The 27,274-nt window shown below is 42.8% G+C and overlaps 1 protein-coding gene across 2 annotated transcripts in view; it reads left to right on the plus strand.

Annotated features, from left to right (window-relative positions):
- Nucleotides 1-27,274, plus strand: part of LOC147123495 (kinesin-like protein KIF24) — a 148,885-nt gene that overhangs the window by 94,627 nt on the left and 26,984 nt on the right. For both annotated transcript variants that reach the window (XM_085973765.1, XM_085973762.1), the window contains exons 5-9: nucleotides 2,114-2,329; nucleotides 9,686-9,773; nucleotides 13,192-13,313; nucleotides 14,127-14,232; nucleotides 15,721-15,792. In XM_085973765.1, coding sequence (XP_085829891.1) covers nucleotides 2,114-2,329; nucleotides 9,686-9,773; nucleotides 13,192-13,313; nucleotides 14,127-14,232; nucleotides 15,721-15,792 — 604 coding nt within the window. The remainder of the gene's footprint in view (nucleotides 1-2,113; nucleotides 2,330-9,685; nucleotides 9,774-13,191; nucleotides 13,314-14,126; nucleotides 14,233-15,720; nucleotides 15,793-27,274) is intronic.

Genomic DNA, 27,274 nt, shown 5'->3' on the forward strand with positions numbered 1-27,274 from the left:
GTTTACGTACAGAAATCTTTGAAGGTGGCAGGACAAGTTGAGCAGGCTGTTAAAAAAGCATACAGGGTCCTTGGCTTTATAAATAGAGGCATTGAGTGCAAAAGCAAGGAAGTTATGCTAAACCTTTATAAAACACTGGATAGGCCTCAGCTGGAGTGTTCTGTCCATTTCTGGGCATCATACTTTAGAAAGGCTGTCAAGGCCTTAGAGAGGGCCCAGAAGAGGTTTACTAGAATGATTCTAGGGATGAGGGACTTCAGTTACGTGGAGAGACTAGAGAAGCTGGGATTGTTCTCCTTTGAGCAGAGATGGTTAAAAGGAGATTTAATGGAGGCATTCAAAATCATGAAGGGTGTTGACAGAGTATATAAGGAGAAACTGTTTCCAGTGACCGAAGGATTGGTAACCAAATGAGACAGATTTCAGGTAATTGTCAAAAGAGCCAGTGGTGAGTTAAGGAGAATTTTTTTTATGCAGCGAGTTATTAGGATCTGGAATGTGGAAGCAGTTTCAGTAGTAACTTTCAAAAGGGAATTGGATAAATACTTGAAGGGGAGAAAATTTGCAGGAATATGGGGAAAGAGCAGGCGAATGGGAGTAATTGCATATCTCTTTCAAAGACAGCACAAGCATGTACATGACCGTTGCCCAACACCTTTAGTTAAAATCATTAATAAAGATTGAAAAGAATAACTGTCCCAACACTGATCCCTACTCTACTAGTAACCAGGCCCAAGTAGATAAGAGGCCACCTCGCAGCATCTGGGGTCATGGGCCAGGTCAGGGAGGGAGAAAGGCCAAGGCAACATGAGAGGCAAGTAAAGGCAGCAAGGTGGAATCGTCAGATGAGAGTCTGATGTTAGTGAGCCTCAGGCAGGTGGTACTGTGAAGAACTACACCATGGCACGACATGCCTAGGAAACCCAACTTGGAGGACTAATTCCAAAGTAAATATGATAAAAGTAAGTTTAATAGTGTGACAAGAGGAAATGATTAAGGGTGGTTAAACAGGAAGTACATGCTTACACACTTTAAATTACTATATGTATATAAATGATGTGTGCATATGTTATTTTCTAAAAATACTGTAACTTTCTTGATATGTAATGAAAAACTGGTACATCTCCCCCTCGCTTGCATAGTTTTTAAGCAACATTCATTATACTGTACAAGAAATCTTCATATCACCTACAAAGTGTAATATAATTCAGAGTATTTTGATTTGAGAATGTGATGACTGGGATGAGAACAAGCCCTAGTTTTGTATCTTAATTTTCTGAAAGGGTTAATTTGTACTTCTGGTGGGGAGCGTCCTCTGGCAATAGATGAGATTTGTGGCACCTGCTGCCCAACAGAATTTGTGATGTGTGCTCTTGACAGGTGGGATTCCTCACCAGGATCAAGTCAGAAAAAAAACACTTAAATTATTGATTAATCCACATATGCAGGTTCAAAACCATATATAAAACATAACACTCTTTTCAGTATCTATCTGCATCTTTGTCTACTCCTTGATGATTGAGGATTCTGGTATCCTCTGCACTGAATAGCTTACAGGCTGTAGGGGACATTTTCCAACTTTGCGCTGCCGGTAGGGAACCTCAACCTCCAACAGCGCAGGTGAAAAATTCAGTTGTATGTTGCACATGATTTTCAAACCAGTGCAAAGTATGAAGTTGAAAAATTTCCTCTTGCAGATAAATTTAACTAAATTGATAGTTCTTTTCAATGCCGGGAGGATTTTGATAACTCCATCCTGGCCACAGAAATCCTAACTGATCAACTACTTTAGCCAATTTCTTTTTGGGAGGGAAGTTACTCCATATGGTTGTACCACATGGTAACACCAGTTTTCAGCTCCAATCAGCATTGGGTGTAGCTGTACAATTCCTCTGTAAATTTGCTGTCTTCTTTGGGGAGGGAATGGAAGAGGAGAGGCGAGATCTCTTTTGAGGTTGAGTGGCTCTAGAATGCTATGGCCGATGGTGTGCTTAAGCTCTCTGGACCTAGGTAAGTTGAGTGTGTCTGTACGGGGAGATAGTGTGCAGTCCACATTTGGCAATCAAAAACACTACCTGTGTGAATTCACATTTTGCTAATTTTAACTCCTTAGTGGAAAGGCAACTTGTTTTGCATATGGACAGACAGGAGCTGGAAAAACTCATACCATGATTGGAACTTATCGAAACCCAGGGCTATATGCACTTGCTGCTGAAGACATCTTCATGCAGCTGCAAACATCTGAGCCAGACAGAGCGCTTTTCATCTGGATAAGCTTCTACGAGATATATTGTGGCCAACTGTATGACTTGCTCAATGGTCGAAAAAGGTATGATAACCTAAATATACATTTTAGGGCAAAATGAAAATGTTTACATACTGCAGTATTTAGTAAAGTTACAATAGTGGAAAAACTACCATTTTAGAAAAATGGCATTTGGTGTTTCTTCTTTTATGTAATACCTGTACAAAATCATGTTTTAGAATATGTTCCTGTATGAGCATTAAAAGTGTCATACGTTTGGCTAATATTTTTCAAAATGGACTTTGAGAGATGAACAGAATCATAATAGATAAGTGTGATGCTTTGTGCAACAATGATGCTTTGTAGACAAACTCAATCGTGCACTCACCCCTTCACAAAGATCAGAAAAATAAGTACAGATGAGGGCAGCTGCTTATCCATCTAGCTCATCCTTCCATAGATACCGACAACTCCCTCCATTAAAGTGCCTAACCACCTGTTAACTGACGCCAGATTTTCTTTGCCTCCACTACCTAGCTGGAAGACTATTTCAAGTATTAATCATTCTTTGTGTGAAGAAGTTCTTCTTCAACTTCTTCACATCGGTCCTGAACTGGTTGGCCTGTTTATAGGGAGTTAGGAGGTAAATTTAAAAATAGGACCTCAAAGGTAGTAATCTCAAGATTGCTACCAGTGCCACGTACTAGTCAGAGTAGAAATATAAGGATATTTCAGATGAATATGTGGCTAGAGGAATGGTGCAAGGGGGAGGGATTCAAATTCCTGGGACATTGGAACCGGTTCTGGGGGAGGTGGGACCAGTACAAACTGGACGATTTCCACCTGGGCATGACCGGGACTGATGTCCTGGGGGAGTGTTTGCTAGTGCTGTTGGGGAGGGTTTAAACTAAAATGGCAGGGTGTTGGGAACCTGTGCAGGGAGACAGAGGAAAGGGAAACAAGGATAGAAGCAAAAGACAGGAAGGAGAAAAGCAAAAGTGGCAGGCAGAGAAGTCAAGGGTTTAACTCAAACGTGGCCACAGTAAATAATAGTTCTAAAAGGTCTAAGAGTGTTAAAAAAACAAGCCTGAAGGCTTTGTGTCTTAATGCGAGGAGCATTTGTAATAAGGTGGATGAATTAGCTGTGCAAATAGATGTAAATGGATATGATATGATTGGGATTACGGAAACATGGCTCCAGGGTGACCAAGGCTGGGAACTCATCATTCAGTGGTATTCAATATTCAGGAAAGACAGGCAAAAAGGAAAAGGAGGTGGGGTAGCATTGCTGGTAAAGAGGAGATTAACACAACAGTAAGGAAGGATATTAGCTCTGATGATGTGGAATCTGTATGGGTAGAGCTGAGAAATACCAAGGGGCAGAAAACATTAGTGGGAGTTGTATACAGACCCCCCAAACTGTAATGCCGAGGTTGGGGATGGCATTAAACGGGAAATTAGAGACGCGTGCAATAAGGGCACAGCAGTTATCATGGGTGACTTTAATCTACATATAGATTGGGCTAACCAAATTAGTAACAATACTGTGGCAGAGGAATTCCTAGAGTGTATACGGGATGGTTTCCTGGACCAATATGTCGAGGAACCAAATAGAGATCAGGCCATCTTAGACTGGGTATTATGTAATGCGAAAGGATTAATTAGCAATCTTGTTGTGCGAGGCCCCTTGGGGCGGAGCGATCATAATATGATAGAATTCTTCATTAAGATGGAGAGTGAAGTATTTGACTCAAAGACTAGGGTCCTGAATTTAAATAAAGGGAACTACCATGGTATGAGGTGTGAGTTGGCTAGGATGGATTGGGGAACGTTACGTAAAGGGTTGACGGTGGATAGGCAATGGCAAACATTTAAAGATCGCTTGGATGAGCTACAGAATTTGTTCATCCCTGTTTGGCATAAAAATAAAACAAAAAAGGTGACTCAACCGTGGCTAACAAGGGAAATTAGGGATAGCATAAGATCCAAGGAGAGGACATATAAATTGGCCAGAAAAAGCAGCAAACCTGAGGATTGGGAGCAGTTTAGGATTCAGCAAAGGAGGACAAAGGGATTAATTAAGAGGGGGAAAATAGAGTATGAGAGTAAGCTTGCAGTGAACATAAAAACTGACTGTAAAAGCTTCTATAGATAGGTGAAGAGAAAAAGATTGGTGAAGTCAAGCGTAGGTCCCTACTGTCAGAATCAGGGGAATTTATAATGGGGAACAAAGAAATGGCAGACCAATTAAATACATACTTTGGTTCTGTCTTCACAAAGGAGGACACAAATAACCTCCCAGAGATGTCGGGGAACATAGGGTCTAATGAGAGGGAGGAACTGAATGAAATCAGTATTTGTAGGGAAATGGTGTTGGGGAAATTGACGGGATTGAAGGCCGATAAATCCCCAGGGCCTGATAATCTACATCCTAGGGTACTTAAGGAAGTGGCCCTAGAAATAGTAGATGCATTGCTGGTCATCTTCCAAAATTCTGTAGACTCTGGAACAGTTCCCATGGATTGTAGGGTAGCAAATGTAACCCCACTATTCAAAAAATAGGTAGAGAGAAAACGGGGAATTATAGACCAGTAAGTCTGACATCGGTAGTGGGGAAAATGCTAGAGTCCATTATAAAAGATATAATAGCAGAGCACTTGGAAAACAGTGACAGGATCGGACAAAGTCAACATGGATTTACAAAAGGTAAATCGTGCTTGACTAATCTACTGGAATTTTTTGAGGATGTAACTGGTAGAATAGATAAGGGAGAACCAATAGATGTGGTGTATTTGGACTTTCAGAAGGCGTTCGATAAGGTCCCGCATAAGAGATTAGCGTGCAAAGTTAAAGCACATGGGATTGGGGGTAAGGTACTGACTTGGACAGAGAACTGGTTGGCAGACAGGAAGCAAAGAGTTGGAATAAACGGGTGTTTTTCCGAGTGACAGGCAGTGACTAGTGGGGTACCGCAGGGATCGGTGCTAGGACACCAGTTATTTCACAATATATATTAATGATCTAGACGAGGGAACTAGATGTAATATCTCCAAGTTTGCAGATGACACAAAGCTGGGTGGGCGTGTGTGCTGTGAGGAGGATGCTGAGAAACTCCAGTATGATTTGGACAGGTTGGGTGATTGGGCAGATGCATGACAGATGCAGTATAATGTGGATAAATGCGAGGTTATCCACTTTGGTGGCAAAAACAGGAAGGCCGATTATTATCTGAATGGCAATAGATTGGGAGAAGGGGAAGTGCAACGAGACCTGGGTGTCCTTGTGCACCAGTCGCTGAAGGTAAGCATGCAGGTGCAGCAGGCGGTTAAGAAGGCAACTGGTATGTTGGCCTTCATAGCGAGAGGATTCGAGTACAGGAGCAAGGATGTCTTGCTGCAGTTGTACAGGGTCTTGGTGAGACCACACTTTGAGTATTGTGTGCAGTTTTAGTCGCCTTATCTGATGAAGGATGTTCTTGCCATGGAGGGAGTGCAGCGAAGATTCACCAGACTGATACCTGGGATGGCAGGAATGACCTATGAAGAGAGATTGGGTTTGTATTCGCTAGAGTTTAGAAGAATGAGAGGGGATCTCATTGAAACTTATAAAATTCTAACAGGACTAGACAGACTAGATGCAGGAAGGATGTTCCTGATGGCGGGGGAGTCCAGAACCAGGGGTCACAGTCTAAGGATAAGGGGTAAGCCATTTAGGACTGAGATGAGGAGGAATTTCTTCACCCAGAGAGTGGTGAACCTGTGCAATTCTCTACCACAGAAGGCCGTTGAGGCCAATTCATTAAATATATTCAAAAAGGAGTTAGTTATATTTCTTAAGGCTAAAGGGATATGGGGAGAAAGCAGGGACAGGGTACTGAATTTGGATGATCAGCAATGATCTCATTAAATGGCGGAACAGGCTCGAGGGGCCGAATGGCCTACTCCTGCTCCTATCTTCTATGACTAGTAAGGGCATCAAGGGATATGGCGATAAGGCCGGTGAATGGAATTGAGGCAGAAGTACAGCTATGATCTCATTGAATGGTGGAGCAGGCTCGAAGGGCCGAATGGCCTACTCTTGCTCCTATTTCTTATGTTTAGGTTTGATATCATTTTGGGTAATAAGGAACTGAAAGTATCCTTTCTACGTGCTTAAACTTGGCCTGTTATCTAATTGTTGCTATTTTAGAGACTATGGCCTAGAAATTCAGTTGTTTGCGCCAGCCGCTAGCGCCTTAGGAGGAGGAGATGTGGGGCGCTAGGCGGCTAGCGGCCGGGCGCATCGCGATCTGCGCCTCTCCCCAACTTCAGTAAAGATTTAGCGGCGGCGCAAAGCCTTTGCGTGCGCAGATCCTGACGTCATTTCATCGTGCAACGCCCTTTGTGCGCCCCAAACCGGAAATTCAGTGGCGCCGGCCTATTGTGCGCCTGGCGCCCATAGCAACTGGTAGAGGGGAACAGTTCCCAGTCACTGCGGGGCGAGGGGGGCGCAAATTAAAGGGCACTCCTCCTGCAGTAGAAATGGCAGCCATTTTGCAACACTCCTTCTTTGTGAGAGACGGATCTTTGCAGAGAGACAAAGGTAGAGAGCTTTCTGGTTTGGCTCAACACTCGCACAGGTACTTGTGGCTTCAGGCCACAGCTTTGCACTTGTCTTTAACGTCAGAGCCATAGCATTGATTGGAAACATATAATGGGGGCTGCAATGGGTGCAAACGTTGGCCTTCTCCATAGTCCTGGGCGTTGTACAGATCAAGCAGCAGTGGTCAGGCCTTGCTTCAGGGCTGCAGTGTGCAGGGCGTGGCAGGCAAACAAATCCACCCTCCCCCTTTAAGAGCTCACCGGCGCCAGAGTGTCTGCCGTCAATCAGCAACTCGCCGCACCTGCGCTGCGCCCGCCCTCGGGGGTATCGCCCCGGGCCGCCAGCTTAGCGCCTAATAATAGTCGTGCATCGCCTGTTTTAGCGCAGCAGCAATCTCTTGGGGCGATGCCACTGAATATCTGTGAAGGTGGCGCGAAGTTGTGCCGGGCGCAAACTTTAGCGGCCGCCCGGCTCTAGCGCCCCAAACGTGGCTATACTGAATTTCTAGGCCTATATACTGGAAAATGGGGAGAAAAAAAATAATAAATGTATTATGGTTTTGAAATAATTAGCAGAACTCAAAGTAGATGAGCCATTGGGCACGAATGACATCACACTAGGCTGTTGAAAGAATTCAGAGGCGATAGCAGAGACTTGAGGCACAATTTTCCAATGCTCATTAAATATACAAATTGTGCCATGCGGCTGCTATAGCACACTTGTTCAAGAAGTGAGAGAAGTAAAAATCAGACAACTATAGACCAGTTAGTGTAATGTGGGCAAACTCTTAGGCCCAGAAATTGGGGTAATGGCCACCGGCCAAGAGAGCGCAGGCAGTACTGGCATTTTGGTACTGCCTGCTCATTATCATCAGCGCGGTGGTGATTTTCTAGTGCAACGCGCTCTTTGCAGTGCTAATCTCAGAAGGAGGCCAAAGGTCGCCTCTGTCTCCCGCTTACAGCATAGGGGGATGGGGAAGAAAGGAGTGACCCAAACAGTTGTCATACGTGCTCCAAAAATATTAGCTGCCACCTGATGTTTGTCGATTTTTTTTTTTGTTTGTTTGTTTATGACGTGAATGAATGCAGATAAAAGAGAACTGATCAGAGATCTTCAATTGTTGCAGTGGAGTTCACCCATTTATTTACTGACCCACAAACACTGTAGGCCTCCCGGAAAGCTGCCAGAAAATGGAACCCTCTACCCCCACCCCCCGCACCCCGCCACTGATGGGCAAAAATTGAAAGTTTAAAAGAAGAACCTTGGCAAAGGAGGCGTTTGAAGTTCCGGCGTCCATCCTCAAGTCCTGCCAGACTCCTCATGGTCGTTAACGCTGCTGAATGACCTTTTAGCGTCAGCAAATATTGGCGTGATTTAGCGCGGGCGGCAATGCGAGCGCAGAACTCCAAAATGGATGAGCTGGCGTCACCTTGGCGTTGCACTCCGATTGACGTCACGCTCCACCTCATTGAAATACTCTCGCCGATAGCAGGTAAAGGCAGCGCAGATAACCTGCCAAAAATGGCGGCCGCTGCAGTACCCACCACCAGCTGGCGAAAGAGCGCCGGCTGCCGTTTGTTCGCCATTTCATGGCGCTAATGGGTGACACAAACCACCTGCATTTCTAGGCCTTAAAATCTATGATTGTAGGTAAAATTATTAATGCATGGGTTAATCAACAACAGCCAGCAAGGATTTATTAAAGGTAAGTCATGCTTGACTAATTTAATAGAGCTTTTGAAGACGTGACTGGATAGATAAAGGACTACAATCCAATTCTTTGAAGAAGTAACAGAAATAATAGACGAGGACAATGTGGTGGATGTGATGTACATTGACTTTCAGAAGGTCTTCGATAAAGTGCCACATAAGAGACAAATTACAAAGGTAATGTGGAGTCAGGGACCAGGTAGCAGAATGGATTAAAAGATGGATACAAAACAGAAAACAGGGTGGAAGTTAAGAGAAGTTTCTTGGACTGACAAAAAGTGAGAAGTGGTGTCCTGCAGGGATCTGTGCTGGGACTACTGTTGTTTACCATATACATAAATGATTTGGACTTGGAATATTGTTGCAAATTGGGGTTATAGACAATAATGTGGAATACTGCACCAAAATACAGGAAGATGTAAACAGGCTTGCAAAGTGGGTGGATAAATGGCAAATGAAATTCAATATAGCGAAGTGTGAAATGGTTCATTTTTGTCAGAGGAATAAGAAGCCCCGTTATTCTTGAGAGAGGTTAGGAGAAATTATTTTTACATGAGGGTTGTAACAGATGGCTGTTCCGACATCACCTGTCTTACACTGTCGCCCAAAGTCAAAATTACTCCTGTTGAAGTTGGAGACCATTGCATCTTTTAAGAGAAGAATGCTAAATATTTGAAGCGGAGAACGTTAGAAGGCTATGGGCGGAGAGCAGGGCAGTGAGATTAATTTTGATTGCTCTAGCAAAGAGCCAGCACAAATACAATGGGCTGAATGGCCTCCTGTGCTGTAAACTTCTATGTTTGGTATCTTTCATTTAAAAAAACTTAATTTAACTGTTAATAACTAACCTGCTTACTTAAGTGAAATTTTGCAGTTAGTTTTTTTTTTGGCGGGGGCTCTTGTATTTGCACACTTTATCATAGCTCACTCTTCTGATCCTACCAGCAATAGTCAAAAGTTCTGTGTAACAAGACATCAGAATGCACTAACTTTGCGCTGTGTGCAGCAAAATTATAAATATATTTAAACAACTAAAGTACTTCCTTGCAGAAGTATTTAGTGAATGTTATTTGTTTACATTAATATAGAAGTAAGAGCACTGTGTTATTTTAGTTACATAGTTATGACTTTTCATATTCTCATTTCCAGGCTGTTTGCCAGGGAAGATGGCAACCATGTAGTGCAAATCGTGGGATTGCGTGAAATTCAGGTGGAAGGAGTAAAGTCTTTGTTAAAGGTAATTAAAAAAAGAAAACATTATGAAGCACATTTAATTTAACTGTGTAGTTTCCATAAATATAAGCAATTTTTTTTCTGATATTACAAACATTGGTCTAGTACCAACTTTACAATTTTCTACCCCGTCTCCTAAACTCTGTTTAATATCATGTGTTACACAGTGAGGCAGGTCAGCCAATTTTTATTCCGAAGGATGAAGTGAAACAAAAAGAAAGACTTACATTTTATATAGCACCTTTCACAACCTCAGGGTGTCCAATGAAGTACTTTTGAAGTGTAGTCACTGTTGTAATGTAGGAAAGTGAGCCAAAAATAGTGTTGATAAGCTGGTCAAGTCAGGTCATAAGGAAAGGAAGAGACTGCATTGTTAAAATCAAATTGAAGACAAGTTTTATTTTATAAAAAAAATAAGATGGGAGACCTGCCATATGTAATTTTGAATCATCATATTTAATGGTAAAATATCAATACTTCAGAAGACAGATTTTTCATTTTGTTGCATTGTGCACACACATGCCAGCTATCAGCATTTCAGACTTGTTGTCTATATTTGAAGATAAAAATCAGTGGCTCCTCCCGATTGGGCACTCTCTAATTTTGTCCATGCAATCCAGCCCTTGAATCCTAGGCAACGCAGTCCTATTTGCGCTTATTTCTTATATGCTGGTTTGTTGCATTGGAATTTTTTTTTGTGGGCCTGGAGGTTTGGAAAACACAGTTGTTGGCACTGTTGCTTTACTGGTGAATTAATCCATATCAGAACACCATGATCTGTTAGTATTAGCAACCTGAAATATATGCAAATTATAGGAACACGGATTTAAACTTTATATTTGGCCCCCAAGGCTCCATAGTCTGCATCTATGTGACCTAAGAAGAAAAACATTTGCGGGGGGGGGGGGAATTCGGTTGCTTTGTGCCTCCCGTTAGTTCCCGGGGGGTGCTAATGGGGCACAAAGCAACTAGTGCCCGGGCACGGTGCCGCTAATTCAGTGGGAGGTTAGCGGCGGTAGTTCTGATGAAGAGTCATCGACCTGAAACGTTAACTCTGTTTCTCTCTCCACGGTGCTGCCTGATCTGCTGTGTGTTTCCAGCATTTTCTGTTGTTATTTCTGATTTCCAGCATCTGCAGTATTTTGCTATTGTATTAGTTACTTCCCTACTTGCTCTATCAAAACCCCTCATTAACTTTCTCTGCTCTAAGAAGAACAATTCCAGTTTCTCCAATCTCTCCACATAACTGAAGTTGCTCATCCCTGGTATTATTGTGGTAAACCTCTTCTGTACCCTCTCCAAGACATGCTTCCTAAAGTGTGGTGCCCAGAATTACACACAATACTCTAGCTGAGGCCTAACCAGTGATTAATAGGGAAAATGCTAAAATCTATTATTAGGGACGTGGTAACAGGGCACTTAGAAAATCATAATATGATTGGGTAGAGTCAACACGGGTTTGTGAAAGGGAAATCGTGTTTGACAAATCTGATGGAGTTTTTTGAGGTTGTAACCAGCAGGGTAGATAAGGGGGAACCAGTGGATGTAGTGTATTTGGATTTTCAAAAAGCGTTCGATAAGGTGCCCGCAAGAGGTTATTGCACAAAAATAGGGCTCATGAGATTGGGGGTAATATATTAGCATGGATTGAGGATTGGTTAACGGACAGAAAACAGAGAGTAGGAATAAACGGGTCATTTTTGGGTTGGCCGGCTCTAATTAGTGGGGTACCTCAAGGATCAGTGCTTCGGCCTCAGCTATTTACAATCTATATCAATGACTTAGATGAAGGGACCGAGTGTAACGTATCCAAGTTTGCTGACGATACATAGCTAGGTGGAAAAGCAAGTTGTGAGGAGGACGCAAAGAGACTGCAAAGAGATATAGACAGGTTAAGTGAATGGGCAAGAACATGGCAGATGGAATATAATGTGAAGAAGTGTGAAGTTGTCCACTTTGGTAGGAAAAATAGAAAAGCAGAATATTTTTTAAATAGTGAGAGATTGAGAAATGTTGCCATTTAGAGAGACCTGGGTGTCCTTGTACACAAATCACAGAAAGTTGACATGCAGATACAGCAAGCAATTAGGAAAGCAATGGTATGTTAGCCTTTATTACAAAGGGATTTGAGTATAAGAGTAAAGAAGTCTTACTACAATTATATAGGGCTTTGGCGAGACCATACCTGGAGTACTGTGTACAGTTTTGGTCTCCTTACCTAAGGAAGAATATACTTGCCTTAGAAGGAGTGCAACGAAGGTTCATTAGACTGATTCCTAGTATGGGAGGATTGTCCTATGAGGAGAGATTGAGTTGACTTGGCCTATAATTCTCTAGAGTTTAGAAGAATGAGAGGTGATCTCATTGAAACGTATAAAATTCTTACAGGGCTTGACCGGGTAGATGCAGGGAGGATGTTTCCCCTGGCTGGGGAGTCTAGAACCAGGGGTCACAGTCTCAGAATAAGGGGTCGGCCATTTAGGACTGAGATGAGGAGAAATTTCTTCACTCAACGGGTTGTGAATCTTTGGAATTCTCTACCCCAGGGAGGGTGTGGATGCTCAGTCGTTGAATATATTCAAGACAGAGATCAATAGATTTTTGGATACTAAGGGAACCAAGGGATATGGGGATAGTGTGGGAAGGTGGAGTTGAGGTCGAAGATCAGCCATGATCTTATTGAATGGTGGAGCAAGCTTGAAGGACCGAATGGCCTACTCCTGCTCCTATTTCTAATGTTCTTAAAGGTTTAGCATTACTTCCTTGTTTTTGTATCCAATGCCCCATTTACAAAGCCAAGTATCCCATACGCTTTCTTAACCACCTTATCAACTTGCCCTGCCACCTTCAAAGATTTGTGAATATGCCCCCTGCTCAAATTAGTACCATTTAGATTATACTGCCTCTCCATGTTGTTCCTCCCAAAGTGCATCACTTATCTGCATTAAATTACATCTGCCATGTGTTTGTCTATATCCTCCTGAAGTCTTCTATTATCCTGCTCACTATTTACTACGTTGCCAAGTTTTGTATCATCTGCAAGCTTCAAAATTATACTCCCTGTACCCAAGTCCAGATCATCATTTATATATAACGAAGTGTTTTGGAGTTCCCACATGGCACAGGATGTCCATGCGACGGGCCCCGGCTGTCCTGCCATGATAAGTTTTTTTTTAAATTTTCGCTTTAAGGCTATTTAACTGTTTAACTAACACTAAAACTCTAACCACTAAAAAATGCACTAAGCATGACTAAAAACACTAACCAATAAATTAAATACTTACACTAACTACCAAAAACACTAACCAATAATCTAAAAACTTATCCAGAACTTATCCCTGCATATGTTTTGACCTGGATCTTAACAACAAGTGTAAAGTAAATGTTTTGATTTCTTTAGCCTCTTTTGGATCTCCTTTCAGGTGATTTCTTGTGGCAGTAAAGCACGGAGTACAGGTGCTTCCGGGATAAATACAGACTCCTCACGTTCACATGCTATTATTCAAATCCAGCTTAAAGATCCAGCTGATACAGTTGTTGGAAGGTAAAATGTTCTTACTTGCATTTCAAATAATTTTAAAATCTGATGAGTTGTAAAACATTAAATTATAGCAAATACATGATTTGTTTTTGTATTTTAATAGTAGTGGACAAATAATTTGTTTCTTTGATTCATGATATTGTTAATCTGAACATTATCAGTATTATATGGAAACATCTTTCTGCAAGCTGTAAAGGTCATGGTTATGATTAGGATAATGGGAGTATAGTATTGAGTTGAGCAAGCGTAACTGGAGCTCAGAACTGGATTCACTAGATTCTTTATATACAGTAATGATGGCAACATGCGATCAGAAAAACATAATATTGGAATGATACAAAGCATTGCTATTGGTATGGTAATATAGTGGTTATGGTACTGGACTAGTACCCAGACGCTTAGACTTCAAGTCCCACGGTTGTAAAATTGAATTCAATAAATCTGACCATGTGTGGCCTAGCATCATTTAATTTAAAACAAAATGACCATGAAAATTGCCAGGTTGTCGGAAAACCCATTCGATAATTAGTTCACTAATGTCCTTCAGGTAAGGGGACTTGCTGCCCCAATTCATGGCTACATGTAACTCCAGTTACACACATTGTGGTTGATTCTTAATGCCATCTGAGGTAGCCTAGCAAGCCACCTAGTTGTCAGGGCAACAAGGGAGGGACAATAAATATTGCCCACATCCCAAGAACAAACTTTTTTAAAAATTCAAGAAAACATTAGACTTCACTGCAAACCAGAAATCTTTGTCTGCTGATGTTCACAAACAAATATAACTGCAGTGTCTAATACTGATTCTCTGCCCAGGATTTCTTTCATTGACCTAGCTGGGAGCGAGAGAGCTGCTGATGCCAGGGATTCCGACAAACAAACTAAACAAGAAGGAGCAGAAATAAATCAGAGTCTCTTGGCTGTAAGTGGTTTGTACAGATGGGCTTTTCTAGAGAATACAATCACCTTTTTAAAAAAGAATTTAAAAAGTACAATTGGCCAGGAGATACACCCTATTAGTGCACTGCACTGCAGGGTGGTGTAATGAAGGGGATGATTTCAGCTCCCGGAAGGGAAGCCGGAAAGAGGTGACTGGCTTTCTGCCCGAGAGTCTCAGTGGGAGGCCTTGCCAATTTTAACTGTCGGCCTCATTTGCCCCCCCACCCCCACCCCGCCAGCCAGCTGCTTGGCTTTCGGCAGGTCAAAATTGCAGAGCCTGGAGGCTGCCCGTCAGCACCAAGGTAAGTCATGGGCGGGGTGGAATCAGGGCCCTGTCATAGGTGGTAACGGGGGGAAGCTGAGACAGACTTTTTATGTGGGGCCTGGAGGATTTGCAATGGCTTATATACTGTATACAGCAAGGTGATCAACGATCAGCATTGAGATTTGTCATGAAGAGGTTTGTGATTCAAACCTCTTGAATTCTCACCTCCTGGCTAAACAAGAATGTATAGTGTTAATTGGAATTGTTGAGCAGAAAAGATCGGGGAGGGGGAATGGCAGTTTTGTCAGGAACAGTGAAATAACACTGTTAATTCACTTGTGAGGGAGATGATCCTGACATGGAATAAACATGCCAGAAATTCGGGTCCCCACGGGTGAGTACGTGCTGTGTACTCACCCGTAAGGCCAACAGAAGTGCCGGTTTCGTGCATGTACTGCGCATGCGCTGGAAACCAGAACTTCCGTTCCCTTGAAGGAAGGGGTTCGGAGGTCAAACGCATGCGCCGGAGAGCCAGCACGTAGACCTGGAACTTCCAATTTTTTACAGGTTTCTCCGTGTGTGTAAGTCCCTAGCAGCTGCGCGTGGAAAAAGCAGGCGCAAGGCCTGCTTTTAACAAGGTAAGAGGTTAATTAAGTAAAATTAAAACATTTTTTCCACAGGTTTATCATTTTAAACTACTTTAAAGAAAAGTAAGTTTATTTTTAGCCCTGTTAAAAACTTTAATTAATTTTTTCAAAAATTTAAATTTTTGTTTAAAATAGTTAATTTATGTAATTTATAGTTATTTTAAAAATGTGATTTAAAAAAAAAATTATTTGAAGTTTTACTTAGGTTTTGGGGCCGATCTCTATTCATAGATTTGACAGGCCTTCCTATCAAATCTATGAATGGAGATTCCCTGCTCCGATTGGCTCCCCATGGCCCACGTGATCCCAGGGGATGCTGCAAACTAACTGCGCCCCTGGGATACGCGAGCACTGCACACCGGCAGCTGGAGGAGGCCCAGGATCGGAATCCCACGCGGGCCCACAGCACAACGGCAGGTGCGCTAGGTAAGTGCAGGTTGGGGGCTTGCGCCCGCGGGAAGCCTCCGACCCGAATTTCTGGCCCATGTATTTCACTTGTATCCAAATATGCAGCCCATATTCTACAATAAAATTGTGCTTGTTTCTCTTCCTTTTTTAGCTTAAAGAGTGTATTCGAGCTTTGGACCAGGAGCATGCTCACACACCCTTTAGGCAAAGCAAGCTTACATTGGTAAATTGTTTGTTTGCTTATAAGGCTTTATACAGATATTCCTCTTCATAAAACTTAGCATTGTACACCAGTTGAGATTTTTAAACAAAAACTGAAACTTTCACCAGTGACTGTCCAATAGAATCATAGAATGGTTACAGCACAGAAGGAGGCCATTCAGCCCGTCGAGCCTGTGCCGGCTCTCTGCTAGAGCACTCCAGCTAGTCCCACTTCACTGCCCTTTCTTCGTAGCCCTGCAATTTTTTTTCCTTCAGGTACTTATCCGATTCCCTTTTGAAAGCCATGATTGAATCTGCCTCCACCACCCTTTCAGGCAGTGCATTCCAGATCCTAACCACTCGCTGCGTAAAAAAGGTTTTCCTCATGTCGCCTTTGGTTCTTCTGCCAATCACCTTAAATCTGTGTCCTCTGGTTCTCGACCCTTCTGCCAATGGGAACAGTTTCCCTTTATCTACTCTGTCCAGACCTTTCATGATTTTGAACACCTCTATCAAATCTCCTCTCAACCTTCTCTGCTCTAAGGAGAACAACCCCAGCTTCTCCAGTCTATCCAAATAACTGAAGTCCCTCATCCCTGGAACCATTCTTGTAAACCTTTTCTGCACTCTCTCTAAGGCCTTCACATCCTTCCTAAAGTGCGGTGCCCAGAATTGGACACAATACTCCAGTTGAGGCTGAATCAGTGTTTTATACAAGTTCATCATAACTCCCTTGCTTGCGTACTCTATGCCTCTATTTATGAAGCCCAGGATCCTGTATGCTTTTTTAACCGCTTTCTCAACTTGCCCTGCCACCTTCAATGACTTGTGCACTTACATCCCAGGTCTCTCTGTTCATGCACCCCCTTTAGAATTGCACCCTTTAGTTTATATTGGCTCTCCTCGTTCTTCCTACCAAAATATATCACTTTGCACTATTCTGTGCTAAATTTCATCATCTACGTGTCCGCCCATTCCACCAACCTGTCTATGTCCTCTTGAAGTCTATCACTATCCTCCTCACTGTTTACTATACTTCCAAGTTTTGTGTCATCTGCAAATTTTGAAATTGTGCCCTGTACACCCATGTCTAAGTCATTAATATATATCAAGAAAAGCTGTGGTCCTAGTACCGATCCCTGGGGGAATGCCACTGTGTACCTTCCTCCAGTTCGATAAACAACTGTTCACCACTACCCTCAGTTTCCTGTCACTTAGCCAATTTCATATCCATGCTGCCACTGTCCCTTTTATCCCATGGGCTTCAACTTTGCTGGCAAGCCTATTATGTGGCACTTTGTCGAAAGCCTTTTAGAAGTCCATGTACACCACATCAACCCCATTGCCCTCATCAACCCTCTCTGTTACCTCATCAAAAAACTCAATCAAATTAGTTAAACACAATTTGCCTTTAACAAACCCGTGCTGACTTTCCTTAATTAATCCACACTTGTCCAAGTGACTGTTAATTTTGTCCCTGATTATCGTTTCTAAAAGCTTCTCCACTACCGAGGTTAAACTGACTGGCCTGTAGTTGCTGGGTTTATCCTTACACCCTTTTTTGAACAAGGGTGTAACATTTGCAATTCTCCAGTCGTCTGGCACCACCCCTGTATCCAAGGAGGATTAGAAGATTATGGCCAGTACCTCTGCAATTTCCACCTTTATTTCCCTCAGCATCCTAGGATGCATCCCATCTGGTCCTGGTGACTTATTTACTTTAAGTACAGCCAGCCTTTCTAGTACCTCCGACGTATCAATTTTTATCCCATCCAGTATCTCCACTACCTCCTCTTTCTCTATGACCTTGGCAGCATCCTCTTCCTTGGTAAAGGCAGATGCCAAGTACTCATTTAGTACCTCAGCCATGCCTTCTGCCTCCATGCATAGGTCTCCATTTTGGTCCCTAATTGACCCCACCCCTCCAATTACTACCCATTTACTATTTATATGTCTATAGAAGACTTTTAAATTCCCTTTTATGTTAGCTGCCAATCTATTCTTGTACTTTCTCTTTGCCCCTTTTATTTCCTTTTTCACTTCCCCTCTGAACTTTCTATATTCAGCCTGGTTCTCACTTGTATTCTCAACCTGACATCTATCATACATAGATACATAGAAGATAGGAGCAGGAGTAGGCCATTCGGCCCTTCGTGCCTGCTCCGCCATTTAATGAGATCATGGCTGATCCTTTAATTCAGTATCCCGTCCCCGCCTTCTCTCCGTAACCCTTAACCCCTTTTGCCCGTAGAAATATATCTAATTCCCTCTTAAATATATTTAATGAGCTGGCGTACACTGCCCTCTGTGGCAATGAGTTCCACAGGTTCACCACTCTCTGAGTGAAGAAATTCCCCCTCATCTCTGTCCTAAATGGTTTAGCCCTTATCCTTAAATTATGTCCTCTAGTTCTGTTCTCACCCGCCAAGGGAAACATTCCTTCTGCATCCAGTCTGTCTAGACCTGTCAGAATTTTATACACTTCTATGAGGTCCCCTCTCAATCTTCTAAACTCCAGTGTGTACATCCCTAAACTACATAGTCTCTCCTCATAGGTCATTCCCGCCATTCCTGGTATCAGCCTGGTGAATCGCCGCTGCACCCCCTCCATGGCAAGAACATCCTTCCTCAGATGAGGCGACCAAAACTGTACACAGTACTCGAGGTGTGGTCTCACCAGTGCCCTGTACAGCTGCAGCAAGGTATCCCTGTTCCATCATACGCGTCCTTTTTCTGCTCCATCTTACTCTATCCTTTTCGTCATCCAAGGAGCTCTGGCTTTGGTTGCCCTACCTTTCCCCCTCGTGGAAATGTACATCGACTGTACCCGAACTAGCTCCCCTTTTCGGAAGCCTTTCATAATTTATTCACACCTGCAGTACTCGCATGCTTCCACATAGCAAGCAGCAATCCTCATGGCTATGAATTTGAGAACTTCAGGTACAAGAAGTGATTATGAGGCTCTGGCATATCTTTTGAAGGCCATTTTGAGGTGGTACGTTTAGCAGTGGCAGGACAAAAAAACAGATCTAGGGGTAGAACTTTGCGCGATGGTAATGCATATCAGGAATTCAAGTGCAGAGACCAGTGCGATACAGGATTTTCTAGTTATCAAACTTAGAGTGCTGACCAATATTCCCCATAATTATTTATTTGGGTGGATGGCCCCTTAACAGTTTTGCGCATGCGTGAACTTTAACATTGCAAAAGCCGGTCCCAAGTGGCAAAGAGCCGCGTAACCGTGCAGCTTGTAGCGAATGTTGTTGCTGACCTTTAAGTCTAAATTCCTGATATGTGCTGCCATCACATAAAACTGCACCGGGAGCATCAATCCATAAAACATACCCCTGTAATCTACAAGTGGTTTACCTGATCAAATCCTATTGTGCAACAAAACAGGGCTCTTAACATAAGGATGACTTGGCAGCGACAATTGCCAGTTTGCTTACATTTCAGTGTGCAGCCAGGAGTTTAGTCGGGTAGTTCACTCTGAATTAATTCAGTTCCTCCACTGTGCATAATCATACATGGTCATTAAAGTGACGAATGTATCCTGTATGTCCCTGCACAAAGTGATGGTGGGAAATAGAGTCTGTCTGCAACCAGGCAGGAATATGCAGCTGCAGCGTTCTCCTCCTGCACAGATCAAAAATAATGCAACAAAAAGAGCATTCTTTTTTTTTGAATGGATAATTCTTTTCGTTAAGAATGTGCAGAACAACTATGTTGATTGTCGGTGAGAGAATCATTATATTACCTATTCTATCAATACCTAGGGATTTAGGCAAAACTGCTCCCTTAAAAGAGTGAATAAAGTAAACATTACCACCCCATTGTGATCAAAACTCACTAACTAGAATATAATTATGTAGGACTATTTCTTTTTCAAAAGAATAAATGATTAAACTTTTAAATAAAGGAAAAATAAAGAGCTTACTTGTGTGTCACCCTTGGCTCACAAGTAGCACGCTTGCCCTTGAGTCAAAAGGTTGTGGAGTCCCCCTCTAGAGACTTGAGCGCATAATCTAGGATGACTCTTCAGTGCAGTTCTGAGGGAGTGCTGGATGGTAAGAAGTGCCCTTATTCTGAGACTGTGACCCCTGGTTCTAGAGCCCCCAGCCAGGGGAAACATCCTCCCTGCAACTACCCTGTCAAGTCCTGTAAGAATGTTGTATCTTTCAATGACATAGAAACATAGAAAAGTAGGAGCAGGAGTAGGCCATTCGGCCCTTCGAGCCTGCTCCGCCATTCAATATGATCATGGCTGATCCTCTATCTGAATACAATATTGCCGCTCTCTCCCCATGCCCCTTGATGCCTTTTCATTCTTCTAAACGCTAGAGAATATAGGCCTAGTCTACTCAGTCTCTCCTTATAGGACAATACCCCCATCCCAGGAACCAGTCTGGTGAATCTTCATTGCACTCCCTCTATGGCAAGTATATCCTTCCTTAGGTAAGGAGACCAAAACTGTACACCATACTCCAGGTGTGGTCTCATCAGGGCCCTATATAATTGCAGTAAGATGTCTTTACTGTTATACTCAAATCCTCTTCTAATAAAGGCCAACATACCATTTGGTTTCCAAATTGCTTGCTGTACCTGCATGTTAACTTTCAGTGATTCGTGTACAAGGACACCCAGGTCCCTCTGAACACCAACATTTCTCAGTCTCTCATCATTTAAAAAATACTCCCGCTTTTCTATTTTTCCTACCAAAGTAGATAACTTCACATTTCTCCACATTATATTCCATTTGCCATGTTCTTGCCCACTCACTTAGCCTGTCCATATCCCCTTGAAGCCTCTCTGCATCCTCTTCACAACTTACATTCTCACCTAGCTTTGTATCATCAGCAAACTTGGATATAATACATTTGGTCCCTCATCCAAATCATTGATGTAGATTGTGAATAGCTGAGGTCCAAGCACTGATCCCTGCAGTACCCCACTAGTTACAGCCTGCCAACTCGAAAATGACCCGCTTTACCCTACTCTCTGTTTTCTGTCCGTTAACCAATCCTCAATCCATGCTAGTATATTACCCCCAATCCCATGAGCCCTAATTTTGTTTAATAACCTCTTGTGTGGCACCTTATTGAATGCCGTCTGAAAATCCAAATACAGCACATCCACTGGTTCCCCCTTTTCTATTCTGCTAGTTACAACCTCAAAAAATTCTAACAGATTCATCAAACATGGTTTCCCTTTCATAAATCCGTGTTGACTCTGCCCAATCATATTATTTTCGAAGTGCCCTGTTACCACGTCCTAAATAATAGATTCTAGCATTTTCCTAACTACTGTAAGTCAGTAGTAGGGAACTAGTATAGTGCAACAGTGACTCCACATCAAAAATACTTCATTAGCTGTGAATTGCTTTGGGAGGTCATGAGGTCAGGAAAGATACTCTAGAAATGCAAGTTCTTTCTTTACCACACGGTCTATTCTTCCTGTGGGATTTAATGCTTTAAATTTACATAGAATTACATGGCACAGAATTATATAGCATAGCACAGAAACAAGCATTTGCCCCAACTGGTCTATGCCAGTGTTTATGCTCCACACAAACCTCCTCCCATCCCTCTTCATCCAACCCTATCAGCATAACTTTCTATTCCTTTTTGCCTCGTGTGTTTATCTAGTTTCCCCTTAAACACATCTATGCTATTCGCCTCAACTACTCATTGTAGTAGCGAGTTCGTGGATATCACGTTTAATCAGTTGGTCACACCGCAGGTAAAGGCTGCACAGGCAGGAAGGGAATGGGTGACCGGCAGGCAGATTAGTAGGCGCAGGCAGGTAGTGCAGGGGTCCCCTGTGGCCATCCCCCTCTCAAACAGATATACCGCTTTGGATATTGTTGGGGGGGATGGCTTATTGGGGGAAGGCAGCAGCAGCCAACTTCCTGGCACCGTGGGTGGTTCTGCTGCACAGGATAGGAGGAAAAAGAGTGGGAGAGCTATAATAATAGGGGATTCTATTGTAAGGGGAATAGATAGGAGTTTCTGCGGCCGTAAACGAGACTCCAGGATGGTATGTTGCCTCCCTGGTGCAAGGGTCAAGGATGTCTCGGAGCGGCTGCAGAGCATTCTGGAGGGGGAGGGTGAGCAGCCAGTTATCGTGGTGCATATAGGTACCAACGATATACGTAAAAACTGGGACGAGGTCCTAAAAGCTGAATATAGGGAGTTAGGAGGTAAATTAAAAAAGAGGACCTCAAAGGTAGTAATCTCAGGATTGTTACCAGTGCCACGTGCTAATCAGTAGAAATAGAAGGATATTTCAGATGAATACGTGGCTAGAGGAATGGTGCAAGGGGGAGGGATTCAAATTCCTGGGACATTGGAACCGGTTCTGGGGGAGGTGGGATCAGTACAAACTGGACGGTTTGCACCTGGGTAGGACCGGGACCGATGTCCTAGGGGGAGTGTTTGCTAGTGCTGTTGGGGAGGGTTTAAACTAAAATGGCAGGGGGCTGGGAACCTGTGCAGGGAGACAGAGGAAAGGGAAACGAGGATAGAAGCAAAAGACAGGAAGGAGAAAAGCAAAAGTGGCAGGCAGAGAAGTCAAGGGTTTAAATCAAACATGGCCACAGTAAATAATAGTTCTAAAAGGTCTAAGAGTGTTAAAAAAACAAGCCTGAAGGCTTTGTGTCTTAATGCGAGGAGCATTTGTAATAAGGTGGATGAATTAGCTGCGCAAATAGATGTAAATGGATATGATATGATTGGGATTACGGAAACATGGCTCCAGGGTGACCAAGGCTGGGAACTCATCATCCAGTGGTATTCAATATTCAAGAAAGACAGGCAAAAAGGAAAAGGAGGTGGGGTAGCATTGCTGGTTAAAGAGGAGATTAACACAATAGTAAGGAAGCTCTGATGATGTGGAATCTGTATGGGTAGAGCTGAGAAATACCAAGGGGCAGAAAACATTAGTGGGAGTTGTATACAGACCCCCCAAACTGTAATGCCGAGGTTGGGGATGGCATTAAACGGGAAATTAGAGACGCGTGCAATAAGGGCACAGCCGTTATCATGGGTGACTTTAATCTACATATAGATTGGGCTAACCAAATTAGTAACAATACTGTGGAGGAGGAATTCCTGGAGTGTATACGGGATGGTTTCCTGGACCAATATGTCGAGGAACCAACAAGAGATCAGGCCATCTTAGACTGGGTATTATGTAATGAGAAAGGATTAATTAGCAATCTTGTTGTGCGAGGCCTCTTGGGGCGGAGCGATCATAATATGATAGAATTCTTCATTAAGATGGAGAGTGAAGTAGTTGACTCAGAGACTAGGGTCCTGAATCTAAATAAAGGAGACTACGATGGTATGAGGCGCAAGTTGGGTAGGATGGATTGGGAAATGTTACTTAAAGGGTTGACGGTGGGTATGGAATGGCAAACATTTAAAGATCGCATGGATGAAGTACAGAATTTGTTCATCCCTGTTTGGCATAAAAATAAAACAAAAAAGGTGACTCAACCGGATTGAAGGCTGATAAATCCCCAGGGCCTGATAATCTGCAACCTAGGGTACTTAAGGAAGTGGCCCTAGAAATAGTAGATGCATTGCTGGTCATCTTCCAAAATTCTATAGACTCTGGAACAGTTCCCATGGATTGGAGGGTAGCTAATGTTACCCCACTATTCAAAAAAGGTGGTAGAGAGAAAACGGGGAATTATAGACCGGTAAGCCTGACATCGGTAGTGGGGAAAATGCTAGAGTCCATTATAAAAGATGTAATGGCAGAGCATTTGGATAACAGTGACAGGATCGGACAAAGTCAACATGGATTTACAAAAGGTAAATCGTGCTTGACTAATCTACTGGAATTTTTTGAGGATGTAACTGGTAGAATAGATAAAGGAGAACCAGTGGATGTGGTGTATTTGGACTTTCAGAAGGCTTTCGATAAGGTCCCGCATAACAGATTAGCGTGTAAAGTTAAAGCACATGGGATTGGGGCAAGGTACTGACTTGGATAGAGAACTGGCTGGCAGACAGGAAGCAAAGTGTTGGAATAAACGGCTCTTTTTCCGTGTGGCAGTCAGTGACTAGTGGGGTACCGCAGGGATCGGTGCTAGTACCCCAGCTATTCAGAATATATATAAATGATGATCTAGACGAGGGAACTAGATGTAATATCTCCAAGTTTGCAGATGACACAAAGCTGGGTGGGTGTGTGTGCTGTGAGGAGGATGCCGAGAAACTCCAGTATGATTTGGACAGGTTGCGTGATTGGGCAGATGTATGGCAGATGCAGTATAATGTGGATAAATGCGAGGTTATCCACTTTGGTGGCAAAAACAGGAAGGCAGATTATTATCTGAACGGCAATAGTCAGGAAGAAGGGGAAGTGCAACGAGACCTGGGTGTCCTTGTAGACCAGTCGCTGAAGGTAAGCATGCAGGTGCAGCAGGAGGTTAAGAAGACAAATTGTATGTTGGCCTTCATAGCGAGAGGATTCGAGTACAGGAGCAAGGATGTCTTTCTGCAGTTGTACAGGGCCTTGGTGAGACCAGACCTTGAGTATTGTGTGCAGTTTTGGCCGCCTTATCTGAGGAAGGATGTTCTTGCCATGGAGAGAGTGCAGCGAAGATTCACCAGACTGATACCTGGGATGGCAGGAATGACGTATGAGGAGAGATTGGGTCGATTAGGCTTATATTCGCTAGAGTTTAGAAGAATGAGAGGGGATCTCATTGAAACTTATAAAATTCTAACAAGACTAGACAGACTAGATGCAGGAAGGATGTTCCCGATGGCAGAGGAGTCCAGAACCAGGGGTCACAGTCTAAAGATAAGGGGTAAGCCATTTAGGACAGAGATGAGGAGGAATTTCTTCACCCAGAGAGTGGTGAACCTGTGGAATTCTCTACCACAGAAGACAGTTGAGGTGAATTCATTAAATATATTCAAGAAGGAGTTTAGATATATTTCTTAAGGCTGAAGGGATCAAGGGATATGGGGAGAAGGCAGGGACAGGGTACTGAGTTTGGATGATCAGCCATGATCTCATTGAATGGCGGAGCAGGCTCGAGGGGCCGAATGGCCTACTCCTGCTCCTATCTTCTATGTTTCTAACCACTCTCTGGGTAAAGAAGTTTCTCCTGAATTCCCTATTGGATTTATTAGTGACTATCTTGTAGTTAGTTATTATAAATATAAGTAGATTGGTCTTGGTGCTGAATATAAATTTGCTGTTCAGAAATACTCTGGGATCAAATCAGTAAAGAATCAGAATCACTCCTCCCCCTTTGTATAATAATCTATACAATTATTAACAGCAAGATTATGATATGTACTTTATACAGAAAGTATTATTTTCCCCCTTCCCCTCTGATTTTCATTCCCTATTTAATTACTGTTTGCATCTCTCTATTTCAAGATGTCAGTTTTTGTCAGGCAAAAATGAGTTAAAACAAAATTTCTCGTGAAGTACAATACAACTATCTGTAATGTCCTACTTGGACAGCAAAAAATATAAATATATTTTCCTTGTTGGATGTAAAGAATGCTGCTTTGTTACTGTAATAGTGAGAAATACAAATTGTATTATAGCTCTTGCAAAGAGCATATTTACCAAGCAAGTTTTTAAAAAAAAACATTTATGCTCTTAACACCGAGACCGCCCTACTCAAAACGGCAACTTCTCTTACTGTGACTGCAGTATGTTTTCCCTCTTTGACGTCTGATTTCTCCACAGCATTCAACCATCCTTCTCTGTAGCATCCTTTATGGTCCACCTCTGGGACAGCCCTTGCATAGTTCCACTCCTCCCTGTCCCTGTAAGGAAGGATATTAGCTCTGATGATGTGGAATCTGTATGGGTAGAGCTGAGAAATACCAAGGGGCAGAAAACGTTAGTGGGAGTTGTATATAGACCCCCAAACAGTAATGCTGAGGTTGGGGATGGCATTAAACGGGAAATTAGAGACGTGTGCAATAAGGGCACAGCAGTTATTATGGGTGACTTTAATCTACATATAGATTGGGCTAACCAAATTAGTTAACAATACTGTGGAGGAGGAATTCCTGGAGTGTATACGGGATGGTTTCCTGGACCAATATGTCAAGGAACCAACTAGAGATCAGGCCATCTTAGACTGGGTATTATGTAATGAGAAAGAATTAATTAGCAATCTTGTTGTGTGAGGCCCCTTGGGGCGGAGCGATCATAATATGATAGAATTCTTCATTAAGATGGAGAGTGAAGTAGTTGACTCAGAGACTAGGGTCCTGAATTTAAATAAAGGAAACTACGATGGTATGAGGCGCGAGTTGGCTAGGATGGATTGGGGAACGTTACTTAAAGGGTTGACAGTGGATAGGCAATGGCAAACATTTAAAGATCGCATGGATGAACTACAGAATTTGTTCATCCCTGTTTGGCATAAAAATAAAACAAAGAAGGTGACTCAACTGTGGCTAACAAGGGAAATTAGGGATAGCATAAGATCCAAGGAGAGGACATATAAATTGGCCAGAAAAAGCAGCAAACCTGAGGATTGGGAGCAGTTTAGGATTCAGCAAAGGAGGACAAAGGGACTATTTTTAAGAGGGGGAAAATAGACTATGAGTAAGCTTGCAGGGAACATAAGAAGTGACTGTAAAAGCTTCTATAGATATGTGAAGAGAAAAAGATTGGTGAAGTCAAGCGTAGGTCCCTTGCAGTCAGAATCAGCGGAATTTATAATGGGGAACAAAGAAATGACAAACCAATTAAATACATATTTTGGTTCTGTCTTCACAAAGGAGGACACAAATAACCTCCCAGAGATGTCAGGGAACATAAGGTCTAATGAGAGGGAGGAACTGAATGAAATCAGTATTTGTAGGGAAATGGTGTTAGGGAAATTGATGGAATTGAAGGCCGATAAATCCCCAGGGCCTGATAATCTACATCCTAGGGTACTTAAGGAAGTGGCCCTAGAAATAGCAGATGCATTGCTGGTCATCTTCCAAAATTCTATAGACTCTGGAACAGTTCCCATGGGTTGGAGGGTAGCTAATGTAACCCCACTATTCAAAAAAGGTGGTAGAGAGAAAGCGGGGAAATATAGACCGGTAAGCCTGACATCGGTAGTGGGGAAAATGCTGGAGTCCATTATAAAAGATGTAATAGCAGAGCACTTGGAAAAGAGTGACAGGATCGGACAAAGTCAACATGGATTTACAAAAGGTAAATCGTGCTTGACTGATCTACTGGAATTTTTGAGGATGTAACTGGTAGAATAGATAAGGGAGAACCAGTGGATGTGGTGTATTTGGACTGTCAGAAGGCTTTTGATAAGGTCCCGCATAAGAGATTAGCGTGTAAAGTTAAAGCACATGGGATTGGGGGTAAGGTACTGACTTGGATAGAGAACTGGTTGGCAGACAGGAAGCAAAGAGTTGGAATAAACGGGTCTTTTCCCGAGTGGCAGACAGTGACTAGTGGGGTACCGCGGGGATCGGTGCTAGGACCCCAGCTATTCACAATATATATTA

Source organism: Somniosus microcephalus, chromosome 2 (assembly GCF_052327205.1).
Source record: "Somniosus microcephalus isolate GS21.2 chromosome 2, FLI_Smic_1.0, whole genome shotgun sequence".
Lineage (NCBI taxonomy): Eukaryota > Metazoa > Chordata > Chondrichthyes > Squaliformes > Somniosidae > Somniosus > Somniosus microcephalus.